Here is a 23149-nt window from a genome sequence, read left to right on the forward strand (position 1 = left end):
ATGGAAAGATTTGAACAGGAGCGGGTGGGCACAGCTGGACACTGGAGAAAAGGTGACACGGGGGCACAGATTCAGCCCAGCTCTGATAAGGAACAGCAGAGTTCCACAGGACTGGGGCAGCAGAGGTGGCAGTGGGGACTTCTTAGAAAAGAGGGAGGCTCAAGCCTGTATTCCCAGAACTTTGGGAAGCCGAGGCGGGTGGATCACCTGAGGTCAGGAGTTTGAGACCAGCCTGACCAACATGGTGAAACCCTGTCTTTACTAAAAATACAAAAATTAGCCGGGTGTGGTGGCGCATGCCTGTAATCCCAGCTACTCCGAAGGCTGAGGCAGGAGTATCGCTTGAACCCGGGAAGCAGAGGTTGCAGATCGTGCCACTGCTCTCCAGCCTGGGCGACAGAGCAAGAGTCCGTCTCAAAAAAAAAAAAAAAAAAAGGAAGAAAAGTGGAAGTGTGGAGGTGGGGCCCAGAGCGCTCCAAGGGGCGGGGAAGGGGACTCCCAGGCCCCAGGTCTCTTGGAAGGGAGGGCGTGTGGCACTGAGGAGGCGGCGGGACGGATGCGAGGCCGGGAAGAGCGCGCTGGGGGGCTGAGGGCGGGGGATGCGGCGCGGTCCAGGCCCGTCGCGGCCTCGTCCTGCCAGGAACACCTGCGGGCTCGACTTGCCAGAAACACCTGCGGGCCTCGCGGTCCGACGCCTCCGGCCCCGCGCCGGCCTCGGTTTCCCCGTGCAGCGGGGCGGGGCGGGGGCAGCGTGGGTCTCAAAGCTGCCTGCAGGGGGCGCCCGTGAGCGGCGCGGCCGGAGCCGGAGCCCGAGCGGCAGCCGAGACAGTGGGAGCAGGCGCGCGAGCCGCAGGTCAGCCGGGGTACAGGGTCTGGGGTGCAGGGTTCTGGGTGCGGGGTCCCGGGTGCCGGGATGCGGAGTCCTGGGTGCCCCGGGTCCGGGGCTGGCGGCCGGGCGGCGTGGGGCCGTCGGGGGTGCGCGGCCAGGAGGGCTGGGAGGGTTCCCTCCCCTCAGGGTTCCTTTCCCGCCTCCCCGAGACCAGTTCCGCGGCGCGGGTCCGAGTCCTGCCCCGCGGCGGCGCCCGCACGGCCTGTGCAGGGCCAGGCACACTCACGTCCCGGGCGCAGTCCCGGCGCTGCGTGCGCCCCAAACTGCACCGGAAGGCGCGCGGGGTAGGCGGGGAGCGAAGGCAAGTGCGGCGGCCGGCGCGGCGCGGGGTGCGGAGCCGCAGGTGGCGGGTGGGGAGCGTCCGTCCGTCCGTCCGTCCAGGCGCCACGAACCGGCCCCGCGCGCTCGCGTGACCCTTCCGGGAGCTCCTCCAGCAGGGATGGGCTGGGGGCGCAGCGGCGCTTCCTGAAGGCGGGCGGCCGGGCCGGACCCCGGGCGAGGGAGGATCCCCAGGTGGAGGGGCCGGGCCGAGGCCGGTTCCCCGGGGAAGGTGCGGCACAGGCAGAGGCACCCGAGCTCCTGGGCGAGCCGAGGAAGGGGCAGTCTGGAACGCTAGGCCGAGCGTGGGCGCGTCCCGTGGACAGTGGTGGCGGGAATCGGGTTTGGGGGACGCAGGCGAGGACGAGGGACGGGCGGGGGTGGGTGCGTGCCTCGGACTGGCCCTGGCCGTTTGCATGGCTGCCCCAAGCGAAGGTAGGAATGGCGGGAATGGTGGCGGCTCTCGAGGGATTTGGCGCAAGGCGGCCCGAGGGCTCGAGGAGGCGGCCGTGGGCCGGCAGAGCTGAGATCCCTGTGTTTAGTTGCCCCGACTGTACCGTGGGAGAAAGAGGGAGACCCAGGGCTGGGTCCTGGGCTTGGGAAGTCGGGGTCGGCAGAGAGGAGCAGGTGTTCGTGGCCCTCAGGGAGGGTGGGTCACAGCTCGAGCCAGCTCTCCGTCCCCATCCTGAGGCAGCACCTCCTCTCCTGGGCTCTGCCCCTGACAGGGCCTTCTCCCCTCCTGCGGGGCGCTCAGGCCACCTCCACTCCACTCCGGCTCCCCCGGACTCCCCGGCGGGGCACACTGCCAATACTCCATGCCTGCATTAGGGTTGCCCCAGGGTGCCCCGGCCTCGGGGACCATGGCGGAGAGGTCTGTGGAGTACCGCGGGCCAGGGAGGCTGTTGCAGGGTGGGGGCTTCCTCACTGGCCCTGCTTTGGCCGCTCCCGGAGGCCTTGGGTGGGGCTGGGAAGGCTGGGCCCTGTGGGCAGCCCCCACTCCGACCCGGCAGATCCACGCCAGTCCACAGCCACGGTGTCCGTCCCTCCTTGTCCTGCCCTTGCTTTTTGGGGTCTCCCAGGCTCCCCCCAGTCCTAGTGTTTCTCAGGCAAAAACCAGCCACTACTTCCCCATCTGTGTCCCCTGTCTCCTTCAGGGCTGACCGGGCTCTGGGCTGAGCAGGCTGCGCTGTGAACTTCCCTGTCGGTTGCCTCGAAGAAGCTGGGGGCAGCCCGGACACCTCTGGCGGCAGGCGGGTGTTGGGCCAGGCTGACCTGGCTGGTCTTGGGGCTGTGAAGTGCAGATCCCCACACGTAGCTGGCGTCCTACCTCCAGGAGTCCGCGGTGGACCAGGGCAATGGCAATGACTGCCTCGTGGGCAACCCGATGGCCTGGAGATTTCTTTCAGTGCCCTCATCTGGGTTCTGGTCTTGCCTCCTGCCTCACTCCCTAGACAGGTCACAGCCCCCCGGGAATCTGATATCTCATCTGTAGAACAAGGATGATCTTAGCAGTGTTTAATGTGGAAAGGCTTTGACTTGGAGGCGAGCGGGGAAAGGTTTAGGGCAGACCAGAGGGCCGGTTAGGGATGTGTGCTGGAGCTGGGGAACCCGGGAGGGAGAGTATTAGCCTTGAGGGTCAGGGGACACCAGAAGGATTGCTGTTGGCAGAGGAACATGTGAACAGTGGTTGGCTTGGGAGCAAGTGTGTGGCTCGAGGGTATCAGTCCTGCCAAGTCCAGGTGGGGGCCTGGGCAGCGCCTGCCATGTGGGACCACAGCCCCTGGTGGCGCTCAGCTGTGTCTTGACACCCCAAAGAAGGTCTTGGTACCCTCTCACCAACCTAATTCCTGAGCTACCTAACCCCAAATGAGCTAGAATTGCTATCTCAACCGTTTTTGCAGGTTCTGTCTTGTCTGGTGCAGTGCAAACTGGGCCCTGAGCACGCAGGAGAGCAGAGGAAGGACGGGCAGACAGACAGATGGATAGATGAAGGTGGGAAGCACAGGCTGAGGGGATTTAGGGCATGTGTGGTGGGGAGGCTGCAGAGGGGAGACCGCACAGGCAGGAGCTGAGCTGGTGAAAGGGAGGGTTCTAGCCCCCAGGGGAAGGGTCTGGGCCACTGACAGGAGGGGCTTGGCCCGAGGGCCTTGGTCCGAGGAGGTGGGTGGTCTGGAGGTTGCAGGGAGCAGAGGGTCTGAGATGGGGAAGGAAATGGAGCTGGGTGGGGTGCACAGAGGAGCCCCTACACAACTACCCACCTCCTGCACACGGCCTGGGGCTCTGGGTGGTGGGAAGGGGCAGTTCCATGGCAGAGAGGGAGGCCAGCCCCTGCAGCCTGGATGCCGTGGATCCCGCCAGGGACTGGGGAGGATCAGGTGGAGGGAGAAGCAGGAGAGCAGCTGCCCCTTGGCCCAGCACAGGGGGTGATGGGAGTCCTGGGAAAACAGGACCCTGGCCTCGAGCCTCTGCAGGCATTTTCTCTGCTAGAATCTCTTGTCACCTCTCTCTCTTCACCTCCTTCTCCAAATCCCACCCAGATGCCCCTTCTCTGAATCGCCATGGGGATTCTCTCAGGCCCCACCCCTCCTGCAGGGCAGGCCTGTTCTAGGAGTCACCGGGCAGGGGCGGCTGCTGCCCTTCTGTGCCCCACCCCTCGGAAGGGCTGCTGCAAACCTGGTCTTTGTCATCGGCCGTCACCTGGCGGAGAGGCTGCCAGAGCTGGCTAAGCAGAGGGAGGCCAGTAGTGTCACTTGATGTCTCCTCTGGTGTCTGGGTAGGAGACTTCTCCCCAGAGGCCCCAGGCTGGTATCTGTCTGCCCCTGTGTCACAGGAGGACTCGCCTCTGGCCCCTCAATAGGCTCTGCAAACCCTGAGCCAGTCCTGGGGAGGCTGTGCAGTGGGGAAGAAGCAGTGGCCAGGCTCTGCTAGGTCACCCTGTCAGCCTCAGGGCTGCCTTGTCACACCTGCCCAAGGACCCACCAGCTGGTCCTCACCCCTCCCACCCTCGGTGTAGTCACTCTGGGGCTTCCTGAGGCCCTGCACCCAGCACCGCCCCTTCAAGCCTCCCGCCCAGGCCTACTAGGCTCTGTGTCCTCGGGGCCATCTAGAAACACTCCCTTGTCCCCACTTCTGCGGCATAGTACCTGTCGCCCGCCATCTGAGGGAGGTGCAGGTGCTGATCCTTCACATGACCTGATGTGCCTCACCGCAGCCTGTGTACATGTGAGCAGCCTCATGCAGAGGGGAAGCTCTGCCCGGGTCTTGGGGACTGTGACATGGAGCAGGAGCCACCCCCAGCCAGGCTGTTTTCAGCACAGCGTGGGCCCCCTGCACCTTCATATAGGGTGTGGCCCCTCGAAGGAGGGCTGTCAGGTGAAGCATCCTGTGAGGGGGTGAGTGACCTCTAGGCGGGGAGGGGTGGGGCTGTGACCTCCCTGGCCCCTGGCCTGGACACATGGGGGTGTGGGGATCAGGAGCTGCGGCCCCCAGTGCTGGCCCTGGGGCGTAACGTGGGGGCTGCTCTGTGAGGCGGGCTCAGGGCCTTAGCCTCCAGCTGCTGGGAGCTCGGTCTCGGCCCCATCTTGCCCACATCCTGCCACCAAGAGCAGAGAGCTGCGGCCGCACCAGGGCTGTGGGGGAGGGGTGCCAGGCATCTCTCTCCGGGTCCTGGGCCCAGCCCGCACCCAGCATCTGAAGTGGGGGCCGCCGGGCAGCCCTGGAGGGCAGGAGGGAAGCAGAGCCCACGCTGGGTGGACGCTGGGTGGCTGCTTGCCGCTGGGCAGTGAGGAAGGCACCTGCGCTGAGGAGTTTGGGAGGGGTTCAGGGATCCTGGGGCCCTGGGTTTGGGCCACCCCAAAAGCCAGTCATAGCGGGGGCTTTCGACCTGCTGTGCCCCTGCTGAACCCCCACAAGCCACTTGCTGATGCTTCTCAGTCCGCCCCATGCCTCTCAACCGTTTCCTCCTAGACTCGGTCTCTTGGTGGCATTTCTGTGAGGATTCCTCAGTGCTAGCCTCCTGTGCGTGCCTGAGGCCCATCACATCCCTTGTTTCCATCCCTCTACTTTTCAGTCCCTGGATGTGATATGATTTCTTGCTCATATCCACCTGTCCTTGCTCATTTCTGCCAATTGGTTCAGAAGTTCTCATTCTTGTCTGCCGATGCCATTCCTTTCTTTGCCTCTTTGTAGATCCTAAAGGTCTCTGAAATCATTATTAGATTACTGTCTTACCTTCCTTTCTTCTGCAATGAATTCATCTCCATATTTTTTATCCTGTTGATTACGTTTCTTAGCCTTCACTTACCTCCTGTGCTTTGAAATTGATTTGTAACTCATCTTAGGTTAGCCAAGGTTGTTGAGACAGGGAGTAATGTGCGGTGCCTGAAGCCACAGGGCAGCAGCCACCTCCCAGGAATGTCCTGGATCCTTTCCTCCTTTGAGGTCCCCTGCCATATGCTCAGGGCCCAGATGGGGCCAGGCACAGCAGCAGGCAGCACATCTCCCTGTGGCCCAGCAGTTGCCAGCCCTGGTAGAGGTACTTGGTAAACAATTGTTACAGGAAGGTAGCAGGCAAGTTCTTAGCTGGGGCTCTGGAGCCCAGGAACAGGCCGGCATGGCTGGAGTGGGTCTGAGTTCCTGCACTGTGCCCTGTTTGTTGCCCTTAGACACACTCAGGAGCAGGTGTGCAAGGCACTGCCTAGGAGCTGGTGGGCACCACCATGCAGCAGGCTCTGGGGGGTATAGCCACCATCTGGGCATGTGTACAGACGGCCTTGATAGTGTGACATACGAGGAACCAGAAGAAGTGGGCTAGGAGATGTGTGGGTTTTGATTAAATGGAGTTTTAATTAAAGTGGCCGGGTTGGGGGAGGTGAGGAGGAAGGGAAGCAGCAGCAGCTTTGAGTCTGACCGTATGGAATCCTATGGGGTTCTTCTTTCGAGAGGCATTATGCACATTCTGCAACATGAGTCCCCGTTTATATAGGGCAGCGTCTGCCCTCTGCCCTGTCCCCAACAAGGGGCAGTCACAGAGCATTACATTATTAATATTTAATTTCCCCTGCTGGTTAGCAACAGATGACTCAAGGATTAATCAGATGCACAGGGCCAACAGAGAGGGATAGGAAATTGCCAGATCCTGGCCCCTCCCCGGGGCCTCTGACCTTCCTGTCACTCTGGGAGGCTTCTGAGGGAGGGGAGGGGAGGCCCAGGAGCCCTCCTGCTGCTGTGCTCTCTGTGGGCAAGGCCCCAGCCCTACGTCACCCTCCAGTGCTCTTGGTGAGGCTGGGAGAGGTCGCTTCACGCCTTTTGGCCTCAGCTTCCTCATCTGTAAAATGGGCTTTGTGGGACCAGCGAGATTACAGATGACAGTCGTTTCCCAAGCTCCTAAGCAGGCTGTGCAAGCTGTGTTGGAGGGTCCAGTGCAGTGCTGGCCTCTAGGCAGGTGGCCCCGGGGACAGCTTAAGGTTTGACATTTCAGCAGTAGCTGGCACTGTGGCCAGCTGACTCTGTGTTGCTCTCCAGTTCTGGCCCACGACACATTAGTAGCCTGAAACTGGGCACAGGGGGAGAATTTACACTGCAGAAATCAGCCAAAGTCTGTAAGTCAGGGCAACCCCCCGGCCTGGGGCCAATTTGCCAACCTATGGGTAGCTCCCAGCCTTCCCCTGAGGAACGCACTTCTCCTCCCCTGCCTGCCCCGAGGGCGCCTCTGGCTCCACTGATCTGCTTTGCTCAGGGCAGAGAAAGGCACAGCCAAGAGTGGATTCTGGCTTGGCAGGGGCCCAGGTTGCCTGTGGGTCTGGGCAAGCCTCACCCAGGATGTGCTAGCAGCAGCTGGGAGAGCCTGCAGGAGCATTGTCCAGAGCTGCATCAGCCTTCTAGCCTGGGCTGGTCAGATTGGCAGAAGGCTGTGGTGTCCTTCAATGCAGATGCCCTAGAGAGGGCAGTGGTGGGAGGCAGGATGTATGGGTAGAAGCAGCTCCTCAGTGGTTCACTGGGCCTCACTAGACAGTCGCCTGTCACTGCTGCTGGTGGTGTTAGACCTGGGAGGCCACCTTGAGGCCAAAGGCCAGGCGCCGGGGTGGGAGGCAGCCCAGGTCCAGCACCAGCTTCACTTGTGCCTGTTGGGCAGGGGCCTGTTGTAAGTTGGGAGGCCTGAAGGCTGCCTGGAGAGAGGCCAGGAGCATCAGGGATAACTGTGTTCCTTGAGTGTGGCCAAGGATGGTGCCAGGAGACCTGGTCTGGTGCATCCCTGCCAGCGACATGCTTTGTGAGTGGCTGCCTGGCAAGTGCACCATGCAAAGCAGGGGCTCGGGAGGACTCAGCCCTCTCCAGCTGCTGCAGACCTCCACTTCTGTAGGGTCTTTGGCTCTGCTCCTCCCTCCTCCCACTTCTGTGTCAGAGGCTCCATTCTGAGCCTCCTAGTGGGGGCAAAAGGGCCCGCTGGGTGCAGGAGAACCTCCAGGCCCAGGTCTGGCTACAGCCTCTGCTGATCATGTTCCAGCCCCCTGAGGTGCTGATGGTATTGGAGTTATAGGGACAGTTGGGGTCCATCTGTTTGAGCTCCATCACATGGACAGTGGGGTAGAGGGGAGCCTGGCCCTTTGAACAGGGCTCAGGATCAGGAGTGACCTTCTTTCCAAGTTGCCAGGCCTGCTCCATCCCTCACGTCCTGGAGGAGAGAGATGAGGTGGCTGCTGAGTCCACATGAAAGGCAGGCAGGTGGTGGCTGCTAGCTATACACCCATAGGACCCCACGAGGGCTCAGGACTGGAGGGGGTGTATCTGGGGGCCTCTTAGCTCTCAAAGAGAGGTCGTTTAATGGGCAGAGGTCTGCTTGGACCCAGACCATTCACAGGCTGGAGGGGGACACTGGGAGTTGGGGCTGGGCTCAGGCCTGCTAGGGAACCAAGACTTCTCGGGGAGCCATTTAAAATCTATTTCCTTCTCATAGAATCATGGGTGAGGGCCAGGTGAGGTGGCTCATGCCTGTAATCCCAGCACTTTGGGAGGCCGAGGTGGGCGGATTACCTGAGGTCAGGAGTTTGAGACCAGCCTGGCCAACATGTCAAAACCCTGTCTCTAATAAAAATACCGAAAATTAGCCAGGCGTAGTGGTGGGCACCTGTAATCCCAGCTACTCAGGAGGCTAACAGGAGAATCGCTTGAACCCGGAAGGCGGAGGTTGCAGTGAGCTGAGATCGTGCCACTGCCCTCCAGCCTGGGCAACCAGAGCAAAACTCCATCTAAGGAAAAAAAAAAAAAGGAATCATGGGTGAGAGCTGGCATGGCCCCTAGAGGTCATTTGGGGTCCAGCCGCCTCACCGTATCAATGAGGAAACAGGCCCAGAAAAGCATTCTTGCCTAGACTCCCCCAGTCAGTCCTGGCTCAGTACCTGCTTTCTGCCAGGGACCAAATTCCAGTCAGTCATTCCTGGTGTCAGACAGGCAGAGGAGCAGGTGGGGGAGAGGGCGTGGGAGGAGGGAGGTGAGGCGGCTCCCTCCGAGGGGAAACTCATAGTCAGCTGCAGCGCCGCCCCTGCCCTGACTGCAGCTGGCTGGCGGGAGCACCTGGAGGCAGCAGGTTCGGGCACAGTGTGAGAGGGCTTACCCTCCGCGGCAGTGGGAGACAGGACCAGGTAGCTCCCCACATCCTTCCACATCTGAGCTCCAGGGATCTCTGGCCTGTCCTTTCACAGGGCAGCTAGTGGCCCTTAGGTGGGTGCTGGTAGTTCCTGGGAGAGCTGGTGGGATGGAGCGGGCCAGAGGCCGAGAAGCTGGCCTCGTGAGAGATGGTGGGTGGGATCGGGAAAGCCTGGGCAGGGAGGGGCCCTTCTGGGAGGGAGGGTCATGGGGCTGGCCGGGATCCAGGACCCAGGAAAAAAAACAGACTGCGGCTGATCCTCAGCCCCAAGCCCAGAGTGAGAGGCACCATGATCCCAATACCCAGAGCAAGGAATGCAGGGAGCCATGGATGATACTGGGGTGAGCTGGAGTCCTGGCAGGCACCCTGCCATGGTGCTGTAGTTCTGCAGAGCCTGGGAGAAGGGGCTGCCTCCTTGGGAGGGGTTTGTGTGAGGGTCGTAGCGGGAACTCTACTGAACCAGGGAAAGCAGACTAACTCAGTGACTTCTCTGGGTGTCCTCTAAAGTGAGGGTCAAAATCCTACCTCTCCCGCCTCCTGGCTATGACCACAGCACACCAGGCACAGGCCAGGTGTCAGCCTGAGGATGGCCCCCGACCATCCTCAGGTGTCAGCCATCCTGGGGGCCATCCTCAGGCTGACACCTGGCCTCTGGGTGGGGTGGGATCTGAAGCTGTAGGGTCTTCAGGGGCCAGCGTAGATGTGGAGTGAGGGGTGGCACTTTCCGCAGGGCCTCCCCTGTGCAGGTGGTTCAGCTTCTCACTGCTGTCCCTTTGCAGGTGCCTCAGGAACCCTGAAGCTGGGCTGAGCCATGCTGCTGGTGCCAGAGGCCCTGGAGAGGGCCTGGTTTTGGGAGACTCAGAGTCCTCTGTGAAAAAACCCTTGGAGAGCACCCCAGCAAAGCTGCACTTGGCTCCTGTGAGGAGGGGGCTCAGGGGCCTGGGCCCCTCTGCCTGGGCCAGGCTGGGAGCCAGGCAGGTGGCCGAGCTGCAGCTATGGACCGTGAGCTGGCCCAGCCCACGTCCGTGCTGAGCCTCCCTGTCTGTGGCCGTGCCCATCATGGGCTCCTGGGTGTACATCACAGTGGAGCTGGCCATTGCTGTGCTGGCCATCCTGGGCAACGTGCTGGTGTGCTGGGCCGTGTGGCTCAACAGCAACCTGCAGAACGTCACCAACTACTTCGTGGTGTCACTGGCAGCGGCCGACATCGCGGTGGGTGTGCTCGCCATCCCGTTTGCCATCACCATCAGCACTGGGTTCTGCGCCGCCTGCCACGGCTGCCTCTTCATCGCCTGCTTCGTCCTGGTCCTCACACAGAGCTCCATCTTCAGCCTCCTGGCCATTGCCATTGACCGCTACATCGCCATCCGCATCCCCCTCCGGTGAGCAGGGTCGGGGTTACATCTGTGCAAAGGCTGTCGGTGCCCAGGCTTTGGTCTGTGCCCGGGGCCAGGGTGAGCCTGGGGTCAGGGCCTGGGCCGCATTGTCAGCATGGGGAGCTGGGGATGGGGCCCTGGGCTCAGCAGGGGCTGCCCAGGGCCAGTATGTGGCGAGCAGTCACGCTGAACCGACTGATCCCTGTGGGCTCAGGGTGGCCTGGTTCTCCCCGGGTTTCCCCAGGCTGCCTGAGACCAGCCGTGCTCTGGCTGTTGGCAGATGAGTGTGGCCAGAGTATGGCATTAGGCTTAGCAGGGAGTTCTGGTCCCGGTGACCCACGTGCTGCCGATGGGTGTCTGGCCCATTCCTCACACATGAGCAAAACTCCCCACATGATGCTGGGGCAAGCAGGGAACCAGGGGAAACCACAGGACCTCAGTGCTAGGAGCCTCCCGCCACCTGCCTTCCCCTGGCTCCTCTGGGCCAGCCTCCCAGCATGCACGTTAGGAAAATGACCCAGAGAGGGGAAGTGACTTGGCTGAATGCCAGAGTGAGTCACTCGGACCTATATGCAAATTCTGTTGCTCCTTAGGTCACCAAGGACTCGTGGTCTTGGAGGCAGCCTGGGTGCTCAGGGGCTAGCTGTTGGGGGGGGTGGTTTATGGTGACTCTTTTGTGAAGTGACTTCAGCCAAGTATTGTGTAAATGAAGATTTTCCCGGAGGCTGAGTTTACTTGGCTTGGCTTCCACCTACCCAGGCCATAGATGAGGCTAAAGAGTTCATTCCCTCCCTTGGGGACCTTGGAGGCCTTCCGCCCCCACCTCCTGGCCCCTTCTCCACAGAGCTAGGTTCCACGGCCTGAGTGGTTGTGGGCCCTGAGGCCATGCATGAGGCTTGAGGCGGTCAGGGAGCAGGGGACACCATCCCTGTGGTGAATTATCTGAGACTGGTGTGGGTGCCTCCCTAAAGAGGAAGCCACAGCAGCCCCACTCGGGCTGAGGGTGTCCCAGCAGGAAGGAGGATCCAGCTAAGTGAGCAAGTAGAAATTCAGAGTGTCAAACCCAAGGGGGCCTTAGAGGTCATTTCCTCTCATCTTCTGGACGGAAAATGAGCCTCAGAGAAGAGAGTCAGCTGTCTCCGGGCCACACAACGAGTTGGTAATAGAGCTGGGGCTCGGCCTGGAAAAGAATGTGGCCTGATACCCACTGGACTTCAGTCACTGGGGAGCAGTCATGGGCAGCCTGTCTCCCAGAGCCTGCACCAGGCAGCCATCACTGTCACCTGGACTCTAAGTGGGAGCAGGAACCGCATTCAGGCTGCTCCAGGGAAGGGGAGGAGTCTGGACCTCACACTGCCGTCAGATGCTCTGTACCCCCGGGACAGCCTAGAACCCTTGGCAAAGAAGGGGACCCTGGCCAGCTCTATCAGGGGCAGAATTAGAGGTTGTCTGACTCCCAAGTGCAGTCTCTGGGGAGCCTCCATCCCTTGCGCTGCAACAGACAGAGCAGAGTTCAGGTTTGTCCAGTGACAGCTCAGAACACGGAGGCCCAGGAGGGGGCCTGTCTGCAGGTGCCCAGAGGGGCCAGAGAACAGAGGACTGGAGCCCCTCAGGAAACCTAGCTGAGCTGCGCACTCAGGGGAATGCTCCATGGGGAAGCAGAGGCTGAGCTTTCACTTTTTTCTCGATTCAAAGGGCAACAACCTTCTCAATTTAAAGGAGCTTGACTTTTTTTCCCTTTTGTCTCTCCCTTTCCTTCTCTGTTTTCTGAGAGTTGAGAGAGTGACTCCCTACGTAGTAGGACAGGATGGGCTGTGCGGTTGTGGAAAGTCAGCTGCCTCTCTCTGGGCCCATTTCCTCATCCATAAGTATCTCTGTCCCTCTGAGCTCACAAAGGGGGTCTGAAGGTCCAGTGAGTGGATGGGGTGACAGGGACCCTGAGGAGGGTTGGTGGGGTGGGGAGGGTGGGGATTCAGATCTTTGGGTTCAGTCATGGACCTGCCCCCTATCCTCTACCCATCTCATCCCAACTCTCTTGGACCTGGGCCTCAGTTCCACCCAGACCTTGAGCCATTTGACTCTGCTCCAGGAGGCTCTGCAAGGCTTAGGCTGGTCTCTTCTGCAGGGAGCCCTTGGAGAGGATGACGACGATGATGTTCATCCTCCCTCGTGGGCAGAGAGCTTTACGGTTGCCAAAGGATATCAGCTCAGCCTCTCCTTTCATCCTCTTGGCCTGCATTGTGGCCAGGGCAGATGTTCTGACCCTCCTGTTACTCATGGGGAGGCCAGAGAAGGGAGGACATACGAGTGTCTCCTGATGTGGATGGACTCCTAGCCCTTCAAGCTATTCCTGGCCTGCAGGTCCCTTCACTTTCCTGTTCAAGGCCCCTGGGGAGCTGGGCATGTGGAGGTGTCCATGTGGGCTCCCAAGAGCAAGTGGGGCATGAGGGGAATTTGGAGGCACTCCTGGCTGGCGCTGGAGTCACAGCCTGGCTTGGCACCCTCCCTCCTCCTTTCTCTGCTGGGAATCCGCCTCCTCTATGTGCCGTTTCCTGCTCCACAAGCCTGCCCCAATCTCCAGTAACTTTTTTTTTTTTTTTTAAGAATTCAGTTTTGGAAAAATCTATCTATCTATTCTTTTCCAAGTGGAGGGAACCTGTTGTGCTAGCACAGGGCCTAGTCAAGGAACTCTGTGAGACAGACACCACAAGAGGGGCAGAGATGTAGCTCTCTCTGTCCCCAGAGGATGGAAATTCAGGGCGAGAGACACAGGCATCTTTTCCCAGTTCCCAGGGACTTTTGTGTCACTGTCCCCTGCCTCTCATAGCAGCCCCTGGCAGATGCTCTCACTGGTTGAAGAACAGGCCAAGGTGCAGTCGGCAGTTGGTGCTGAGGCCTGAAGTCCTGTGACTTCTAAGAGAGCAGGATCGGGAGAGAGGGCTCCCTGGAGGAGGCGCCACCCAATTGGTCTCACAAGATGGGTAGGCAGGGTCTCATTGGCATGAGTGTGGTGGCAGGTCAGTCAGGAGCTGGAGGCAAAGCCTGGGATAAGGCCCTGAGGAAGGAAAGAGCATGTGAGCACTGGGCCAGGGAAGGGTGGCCTGGCTGCTGAGTGACAGATGATGAACAGAGTGGGCAGGAAAGGTGGAGGCCAAGTCGGGCCTGTTCATGCCAGGGAAAGGAATGTAGGTTTCCCTGATATGTCCATGGCTCTTTAGTTCTTGGATCAATTACTCCTTTGGACAACTTAGGAAAGCCCCACCTACTCCTCAGGGTGGTACACATGCACATAAAGCCCCAGCCGGAATCATGGGGCATATTCTTGGACCATAGGGTGAGCCCCCAGTGTGAGTAATGGAGATCCCCAGAAAGGGGCAGTCTGCAAGCCCAGGGAAACGGCTGCAGACAGCACCCCCAGAAGGGGTGGGCAGCAGCTCTGGGACCCACATTCTCTGACATACCTGGGCACCTCGGAGTGGCAGCATGTCATGCTAGACAGCCCTGGCATCCCTTCCAGCTGGATAGTCAATGTTTGGGGTCTAGGAGGGCAAGAGGTGAGTGTGTGAGTCACAGATGCAGCCCAGGGGACACTGCTGCGCCCGGCTGAGGCTCAGCCATGATTCCACCTAGGCTGATGCTGTCCCTGCCCCCTGGGCACCAGGTCCAGGGCTCCCAGCCTATGGGGCTTTCTTTTGATTACGCTTCGTCTATTTGTGTTTAAAAAAATGAGTAATAGTTGCCCACGCTAAAACATTAAAAAGGAACAAAAGAGTAGAGTATAGTAGAAAGTTGGCCTCCACACCCCCTGCCCCCGACTCCCAGTTCCCTCCCTGCAAGGCCATGTTAATCTTTCCAGAGATATTCTTTGCATATATAGGCAAGTGCTATTAATGCATGTTTTGTTTCTGTCCCCACACGGGGCTTTCTTTGCAGAGTGCAGTGGAAGACTCCCCTTGTGGGTTCCCTCTTCTGTACAAGTAAACAATTGGACAGACCGGGATTTCCATACTGTGTTCCCAGAAGCCTTCAGGTTGGCTCTGCTGGCCCCACCAGTTCACTGATTCAATAAACATTTAATAAGCCCCTTCCCTTCCCCAGCAGCTTCACCTCTGTGACTGCCTGGGAATGTGGGCGACAAGGTTTGCTGCTGAGAACAGTTTGGAAACCAGCAAAGCAGGTGGCCCCAGGGCCCAGGCAGCTCTGCAACACCCCTGTGGCTGCTTGGCTCTGCTCCACTGCTTCAAACTACAGGAAACAACTCACTAGTTCCTGAGGCAGCCCATCTCTCCTGTGAACCGCTCAGCTGAAAAACCATCCTGAGCTACTATCGGCCTCCCTGTAATTTCCACCCAATGATTCTCCATTCTGCCCTTAGGGGGCAGTGCTGACCGGTCCAGGACTTGGTCCCATTTTACAAATGAAGAAACTGAGGCTCAGAGAGACGAAGTTTTAGAACATTCCTGTTTACAGGGCCAGAACCCAGGGAGGGATATGCTTTTCTCAGGAATGATGTCAAAATTCATACAGCTTCCCAGTCAATGGGGACTATATAAATTACTATTTGCAAAGCACTAAAACAGTGCCTGGCACAGAGTCAGTGCTATGTAAGCATCAGATGTGAGAATGAGAAGCCTAAGATTTCATGTTTGTAAGTCTGACAGGAGGCAGGGCAGTGCCAGCTCCCTGTTGCTTGGCAGCAATGGGCAAATCTATGACCCTCCTGTGGAGGGCCTGTTGCAGGTGACCAAGCCCCCATGAAATGGAGCTGAGGAGCTCCTGAGCATGGGCTTGTCCAGTGACTGTTTGGACTCAAAATTGGCACAAGAGATTCAGAACAGACAGACTCGCCTTGGCCTGAGTTACCTCTGGGCTCTTGGAACGTCCACAGCAAGTCCATTCCTCTCCGCAGGCCTCAGTTTACCCACCTGTAAAGCGAGAGGACTGGACTATGTAAGAGATCAGAAGCCACAGGGCTTCTCTTTTTCTCTTTGAGGAGTTAGTTGACAAAATTTAAATCTTGGGAGATTTTACCCAGAAAACCATCTCCCCAGCCCCACCCAAGATCTGGTAACAGTGGGTGCACATTTTGCCTGACAGTGAAGACCAGCCCCACTGGCTGCCTCCTGTGTGTGCTACATGGAGGCGCCTGTTTGCTACTCGTGGATGAGGTGGTTTCTGTGGATGTTACCAACTCCGGAGTTAAGTAGAGCACATTTTTCCTTGCACCTTCTGAGTGTCGCTGTCTCAGAGCTGACAATGCAGAGATGGCTGTAGGAAAGCCCTGCCCCTGAGGGGCCCCGATGTGTTGGGGATCTGCTGCACTTCGGTAGGAAACTTCTCTGAGCTCTCTATCCCAGACTTGAAGGATGGGTAGGGTTTCTGCCAGGTAGAGGGGAGTGTAATCTGGTCTTGTCAGAATCAAAACTGTTCAACACAAGTCATCCCTCAGTGATCATCAAGGTTGCCTTCCTAAATTAGGAAAACAATTTTTCTTAATTGTTCATTCTTTTATGAAATCTATGCCACCTTTCCTGCAGGGCTGAGGTCTGCTTCCTGGATGGCAGATCCAGCCATTTCCCGAGTATGAGACTGGGAACCGGCAGGCTTGGATTTCTGTCTGGCTCTCACTTAGGAAGACTGAGTGATTTCAGGCAGATTACTGTCCCCCTGGACCTCAGGATTTCCTTGCCAATGTTAAGATGGCCATGTAAATGTTAACACGTAATCCTCTCATTTCTCTCCAAAGGGCTGTGGTGGGTTTGGAGGGGAGAAATCGCATCTCCTTTGGCCTGGGACTTCCTCCCCTCTTTTACCCACCATGCTGCCTCTCCTAAAGGGCTTCTGGAGACCCCAAGTCAAATGGGGAAGAGAAGACAGGGGTATGGAGTACAAGAGGCCTAGATCCTCTACAGGTCAGATCTGGCCAGTGCTGCCCACAGCCAGTGAGGACACCCTCCAGACCCCTCCCACTCTCTAAAGGGAAACATGTCATAGCCTTAACCAAGATCAACCATGACACATTTGCCTTTAGAGAAAAATCCTGTTTTCCCCCTCAAAAAGTCATGTGTTAATTCCCTCTAACCAAAGTAACTAAGTCCCAGGACTGCAAAGACTACTTAATGACCATCTGGACGTTTGTACATGGGTTTCCATTTCTGGAGTGACTGCTCTCCTGTTACCTCCCAGCAGCCCGTGAAAAGGAAGGCATACTCCTTCCACTTAATGGAAGAGGATGCTGAGGCAAGGCAGCAGGAATGACTGGTCCAAGACCTTATAGCCAGTAACTAGGGAAGAGGGTGCTGCTCTGGGGTCCTGAACTCTTGGCCCTGCTTAACCCTGGCTTCTCAGATCTCTGACGCTGGTGTCTTCTCCCCAGGTACAATGGCTTGGTGACTGGCACGAGGGCTAAGGGCATCATTGCCATCTGCTGGGTGCTGTCATTTGCCATCGGCCTGACTCCCATGCTGGGTTGGAACAACTGCGGTCAGCCTAAGGAAGGCAGGAACCACTCAAAGGGCTGTGGGGAGGGCCAGGTGGCCTGTCTCTTTGAAGACGTGGTCCCCATGAACTATATGGTGTACTTCAACTTCTTTGCCTGTGTGCTGGGGCCCCTGCTGCTCATGCTGGGTGTCTACCTGCGGATCTTCCTGGCAGCACGACAACAGCTGAAGCAGATGGAGAGCCAGCCTCTGCCGGGGGAGCGGGCGCGGTCCACACTGCAGAAGGAGGTCCACGCTGCCAAATCGCTGGCTATCATTGTGGGGCTCTTTGCCCTCTGCTGGCTGCCCCTGCACATCATCAACTGCTTCACCTTCTTCTGCCCCGACTGCAACCACGCCCCTCTCTGGCTCATGTACCTGGCCATCGTCCTCTCCCACACCAATTCGGTTGTGAATCCCTTCATCTATGCCTACCGTATCCGCGAGTTCCGCCAGACCTTCCGCAAGATCATTCGCAGCCACGTCCTGGGGCAGCAAGAACCCTTCAAGGCAGCAGCTGGCACCAGTGCCCGGGCCCTAGCAGCTCATGGCAGTGATGGAGAGCAGGTCAGCCTCCGTCTCAATGGCCACCCCCCAGGAGTGTGGGCCAATGGCAGTGCTCCCCACCCAGAGCGGAGGCCCAATGGTTACGCCCTGGGGCTGGTGAGTGGAGGGAGTGCCCGAGAGTCCCAGGGAGACACGGACCTCCCAGACGTGGAGCTCCTTAGCCATGAGCTCAAGGGAGTGTGCCCAGAGTCCCCTGGCACAGAGGACCCCCTGGCCCAGGATGGAGGAGTGTCCTGATGATCCATGGAGTTTGCCCCTTCCTAAGGGAAGGAAATCTTTATCTTTCTGGTTGGCTTGACCAGTCATGTTGGGAGAAGAGAGAGAGTGCCAGGAGCCCCTGAGGGCAGCTGGTTCCTGCTTTGGACTGAGAGGAGGGAGCCCCAGGCTGGAGCAGCATGAGGCCCAGCAAGGAGGGCTTGGGGTCGCAGGAAGCAGACATTTCATGCTGTGAAGCCCTGTACCAGGTGGGGGACACAGCACCAGCAGCATCTTTGCTGGCCAGGGCCCAGCCCTCCACTACAGAAGCATCTGGAAGCGCCACCTTGTCTCCACAGAGCAGGTTGGGCACAGCAGACTGGCCTGGCCCTGAAGCTGGGGAGTGGCTCCAACAGCCACCTGCCACCAACCCACCACTCTCCCTAGACTCTCAAAGTGTTCAGGAGCTGCTGGGCCCAGAGGTGACATTTGACTGTTTTTTCCAGGAAAAATGTAAATGTGAGGAAACCCTTTTAATTTTATTACCTTTTCCTCCCTGGCTGCTGGGTCTGCTGTCGGTCCTGCTGCTAACCTGGCACCAGAGCCTCTGCCTGGGGAGTCAGGCAGTCCTCTCCCGCTGTCATGAGCTGCCATCCACTTCTCAGTCCCAAGGCCATCTCTCAGAGTGACAATGCTGGGATCAAGGACAGGGAGTTAAAACAGAGCAGTGCCAGAGCATGGGCTCAGGCCCCAGGGGAGAGGTCAGGGCTGGCAGGCCACTGGCACGTGCCTAAGCAGCGCGGAGCTGCCTGGCGAGAGGCCTTGTCTAACTGCCTTTTCTTCTAAAGGGAATGTTTTTTCCTGAGATAAAATAAAAATGAGCCACGTCGTGTTTTAAGCTTGTCCAATGAGAATGGTGTCTGAGTTCATTTCCTACTCCATATCGAGACCTGTGCACAGAGAGAGGCATGTGTTGTGTATGTGTGAGAGAGTGTGTGTGTATATGCAGATACCTGCCTGCCCCAGGGGGCCTCCCCAGGCTCCTGTCCTCGAGGAGACAGGTGGCCTGTCTGCACCACAATCCAACCTGCATTTCTATGAGGGCCCACAGGGGCTGTGGAGAAGGGGCTTTCCCCAGCAACTCCCTCCCTCATTACCCTCCTAACATCTTTAAGGGAAGATCTCTTCATATGTCACCTCAGAACTGTGACCCACCACCCCTGCCCTGCTCCACCCCCCAGCAGAGGCCACAGAAGTATATGGAAACAGATCTGGCCAGGGGCTATACTTCCTTCCCCTAGAATCCCCCCTCCTATTCCCAACAGAAGAAACGAGGAGGAAGGGGTGTTTTTGCTCTGACCCCGGCCTCAGGGGCCTCCTGCCTGAGGAGGTGGTGCCATCTTTCTGTGATGGTGAAGTCTGAGGCCCAGAAGGCAGTTATCACCTGCCCCTGTCTGAGGTTGGCAGGGAGCTGATTGTCCCGGTTTGGTCTCACTCACTCTGGGACACCCAGAAGGAGTGTGAGAACTTCAAGGGTGATCCTCACACAGCCCTGGGAGCCCTGTTTTACAGATGATGAACAAGCCCATAGAGGTTACATGCTTGCTCCAGGTCACACAGCTAGTAAGTGGCAGAAGTGAGCCTAAAACCCAGGTCTGTCTGACTGCAAAATCCCTGTACTTTTTTTCCCATTAACTTATAAACTATTTGAACCAAACCAAAAAGTATAAAACAACATCATGTTCCCACTGCTCTACTTAAGAAATGAAACATTATAACTACAGATGATGCGTCTGGCCCCTGCCCATCATCACCCTGACTCCTAGGCCTGGAAACAACCACTTTCCTGAATTTAGTTTCTTTCGATTGCACTTTTCTTTTTCTTGAGACAGAGTCTCACACTGTCACCCAGGCTGAAGTGCAATGGCGTGATCTCGACTCACCGCAACCTCCGCCTCCCAGGTTCAAGTGATTCTCCTGCCTCAGCCTCCCGAGTAGCTGGGACTGCCTGGCTAATTTTTTGTGTTTTCAGTAGATACCAGGTTTCACCATGTTGGCTAGGCTGGTCTCGAACTCTTGACCTCATGATCTGCCCATCTCAGCCTCCCAAAGTGCTGGGATTACAGGCGTGAGTCACAGCAGCCAGCTATTTCCATTGCACTTCTTTACACTTTTAGTATACGGATGCTTGCAAAACTATCCCAAAACCAACACAGGATTGTTTTAGCTATCTCACTGTTATATCAGAGGTCCTCTACACTGGCTGCACAGGAGAAATACCTAGGAAGCTTTGATCAGCACCAAAGCCTGAGCCCCTTGCCCCAGAGACACTGGATTAATTGGCCAGGGCAGATCAAGTAATTCCCCAAGGGGTTCTTAATGGACAGCCAGGACAACCTATAAGGTGCCATTGATAGAAACGCACGGAGTCCACCCCGTCCACACCAGCTTCCTCCCTCCTAGGCTCTACACTGTCTGTGGGCTGAGAGTGGAACAGTGGCCGGGGTATGCCTGAGGAGATCAAGAGCACAGAAGGTGCCAGTCCTTATGAGCAATTGGTAGGAAGAGGCCTGAAGGAGAACTACAAAGCTATGGAAGAATGAAACTTCATCTCTCCAGCCTTTTCTGAGACCTTGGGAACCAGATTTTGAGTGCTGAGCTGGAGGTGTATAGGCTTTGAGGCTGAGAGGACAGGGGCAGGAGCTCAGGAAAGGCTTCTAGGTACAAATAGGCCCTAGTCCTCCCAGGGCCAGCTCCTGCCCAGTGGTAGAGCCCAGGCCTCCTCATGTCCTCAGAAGCCTATGGTCCCACGTCCATACCCACCCCATGTGGATTCCCACCGTCAGCAGGCCTGAGGGTAAGCACATGTGCACAGACATGAACACATGCATGCATCATTCCTCTGACCATAAGAGAATACATGTGTGCACACACAAGCATGCTAGTGTGCAGAGTCCACCTCAGCAGGAACAAGTGCCCACAGCAGCAGCATGAGGGAGATGTGAAGACTGGTGAAGGGCATGAGCAACAGCGCAGCACCATGGGGTGCAGACACTGCCCCCCTGGTCCACACCCTAAGCTCTGTCAAAGGGCCCCTCTCTACCCTCTCCCTGCTCTTCCCAAATGGCTGGGGGTGGATGGCGTGCTTCATTCAGGCCTGTCCCTCGTATGAGGGTCCCATCGCAGATCCATGTTCTTGATAGCCCCAGCCCCTCTCTACAGCAGATGTGGCCAGGCCACAGGGAGGCCTGAGAGCAGGGGTCTGGCTTAGGCTGGGTCTTGGCTCCTCATTGACCCTCAGTAGAGACAAGCCCTCCAGAGAGCTCCCTTTCACCCTCCTCTAACCACCCCTCCTGAAACCCTACCTTAATCTGGCTGGATTAAGCCCCTATCCTCTGGGAGGCATCACACAGGGGCTCAGGGAGCTGGGTAGAGCCACAGTTCTGTGTGCTGACCAGGGACAGCAAACCACAGCAAGGCAGGGAAGAGGGGTCACCTGGGTAGTGACAAGCAATGAGCTGCTGATGCCCCTGCATCTTCTGGGACTTGGTATCCCAGAAGTGGGAAACTGGCCTTTTGAACTGTTGTGGGGAAACAAGAACCCAGGGCAGTCCAACTGCTCAGCGCAGCTGCCCCTGCTCCTGGGGCCGCAGGGAAGGGGGGTGAGGCCAGCACTTTGTGCCTGGGATGCCGCTCCCCCGTCCTGCGATGTTATGCCACTCCCCTGCATGGCTGCTGCTACAGGCTCTTGCTGCAGCTGGACACTGTCCCCTGAGCTCCGGTGCCGGACAAGTGTTTTCTGAGCATGCTGGGCAATGCCCCTCTGCTGATGGGAGAAGCTGCTTTAGAGGGGACAGAACTTAGGAAGACCCAGATGTGCTGTGAGGCAAGTGGTTCCCTCCCTGACTCTTACTGCTCTGTGTGTAAGATTCGCACCTTCTCCTCCTCCCCATACCCATCCCCCCTCCCTCCAAAGGTGCCCCTCATTGCTGCTGTCACTCATCATTAGCAGTCACTGTCATTGTTAGGACAGCCCCTGTCAGGCTGCAAAGCCGAGGGAGGGGGCAGAAGAATGTCAGATGACTCACACAACCTCAAAAGAGGGGGGATGGACACACAGAACCTAGCTACAAGAAAAACCTTGTGAGACTCTGGTTCAACCCTTTCTGTTTCCAGAGGAGAGAGAGCAGATGAGCAGAGCTTCCTGACAAGTCCCTCTGCTTCCCACTAGTCAGGCTTGGATGGGGGCAGGCCTAGGAGAGAGGCTAGGCCAGGGAGTCAGCATGAGGCTGGGCAGGTGAAGGGTGCAGCCAACCCAGGGTCCTCTGAGGGAGGTGGGGAAGGCTTTGCATGGAGCCATCCATGCTTCTTTGCCTTGTCCAAGGAAGTGTTTCTGTTTTGGGGAGGAGGGGAGTGACTGTCAAATCAGCCATCTGGACTGTCACCTAATGACAAGCTAAGCCCTCAGATAGTGCTGGTTGGACCTGAGCCCTATCTCCTGGCTCTCTGTTCCTCTCCCAACCACTTAATGAGCCCTTGCTGATGCACACTGAGCTGGGGGCAGGGCACAGGGAGCCCACAACTGAGAATAAACCCAATGGAAGGAATAAGCCTGTGAAAGAGACACAAGCTCTCAGCAGAGGGGAAAGCCACACCCCAGTGGGGAGCCACGATGGGCTTCACAGAGGGGACCACGCCAAGCTGGCCTTTCAAAGGCCCCCCATCAGCTCCAGGGCCCCACCTCTCCAAGGTGTTGGTCAGGAAATAAGAACAATGAGGGGCTGCGCAAATCTGCACCTGATTTTCATCTGCCTACACTGAATTATGCCATCCATTTGGAGGCAATTTTCAAGTTAAAATGTTGTCAGAAGGTTGTCACAGTTTTGATCTTTCTTTTCTGTTCTTTCTCAACCCACCCACATTTTCTAGTTAGGTTGGAAAGGGGAGTGAGGAGGATAGAGCCTGGTTTATATTCAGAGATTTCTGGAATTGTTAAAGATAGATGATACTTATGGAAATTATCAAGTTTTCTCCTAGGATAACTTAGTCCCAGTCCAATGTCACAATTGTTCTCTCAGTTCCAGAACTTTTAGGGGAACTGGAGGCATCTGGCGAGGCATCCTGCAGTTATCCCCAGGGTATCTCTTGGGGTTTCAGCTCGATTCTCTCTGCTGCCTAGTTCAGAGATGCCAAATAATCCCACCACTCGCTCCTTCCAACCACCACCCTACTCCACCGACTGCTGAAAGCCCCAGTTTCAATCCCTGGCTTTGCCATTGACTTCTTTGACAGGACAAGTCACTGTCTGAGCTGCCACGCCTACTTTTAGATAAAATGAATTAATAAATGTGGGCCAGGCACCGTGGCTCACACCTGTAATCCCAGCACTTTGGGAGGCTGAGGCAGGTGGATCACCTGAGGTCAGTTCAAGAACAGCCTGGCCAACATGGTGAAACCCTGTCTCTACTAAAAATACCAAAAAAATTAGCCAGGCATGGTGGCAGGTGCCTGTAATCCCAGCTACTTGGGAGGCTGAGGCAGGAGAATCGCTTGAGCCTGGGAGGTGGCGGTTGCAGTAAGCGGAGATCGCGCCACTGCACTCCAGCCTGGGCAACAGGAGCGAACCACCATCTTAAAAAATAAATACATAAATAGATGTGGCAGGGCTTTGGAAGGTATA

At 57.6% G+C, this 23149-nt stretch overlaps 1 protein-coding gene across 2 annotated transcripts; it reads left to right on the forward strand.

Moving 5' to 3' along the window:
• The first annotated feature begins 821 nt into the window (after window positions 1–821).
• ADORA2A (adenosine A2a receptor) lies at window positions 822–18372 on the forward strand. Of its 2 annotated transcripts, none has more exons than XM_012454161.2 (3): window positions 822–853; window positions 9632–10234; window positions 16605–18372. In XM_012454161.2, exons 2-3 carry the CDS (start codon window positions 9912–9914, stop codon window positions 17509–17511), a joined length of 1230 nt encoding a protein of 409 aa, XP_012309584.1. In that variant the 5' UTR covers window positions 822–853; window positions 9632–9911; the 3' UTR covers window positions 17512–18372. The 2 variants fall into 2 exon arrangements, with proteins under 2 accessions (XP_012309584.1, XP_012309583.1); XM_012454160.2 differs by lacking the exon at window positions 822–853 and adding an exon at window positions 4233–4599.
• Window positions 18373–23149: the final 4777 nt, after the last annotated feature.

This window comes from Aotus nancymaae, unplaced genomic scaffold (genome assembly GCF_030222135.1).
Source record: "Aotus nancymaae isolate 86718 unplaced genomic scaffold, 86718_ANA_hifiasm-v0.15.2.pri h1tg000210l, whole genome shotgun sequence".
Lineage (NCBI taxonomy): Eukaryota > Metazoa > Chordata > Mammalia > Primates > Aotidae > Aotus > Aotus nancymaae.

What these genes read in the sequence shown, in the direction of transcription:
- ADORA2A (XM_012454161.2), top strand. Translation starts at nt 9,912, where the DNA reads ATGGGCTCCTGGGTGTACATCACAGTGGAGCTGGCCATTGCTGTGCTG. An exon ending in GCCATCCGCATCCCCCTCCG is followed by an intron (nt 10,235 to 16,604) that starts GTGAGCAGGGTC and finishes TCTTCTCCCCAG; the next exon opens with GTACAATGGCTTGGTGACTG.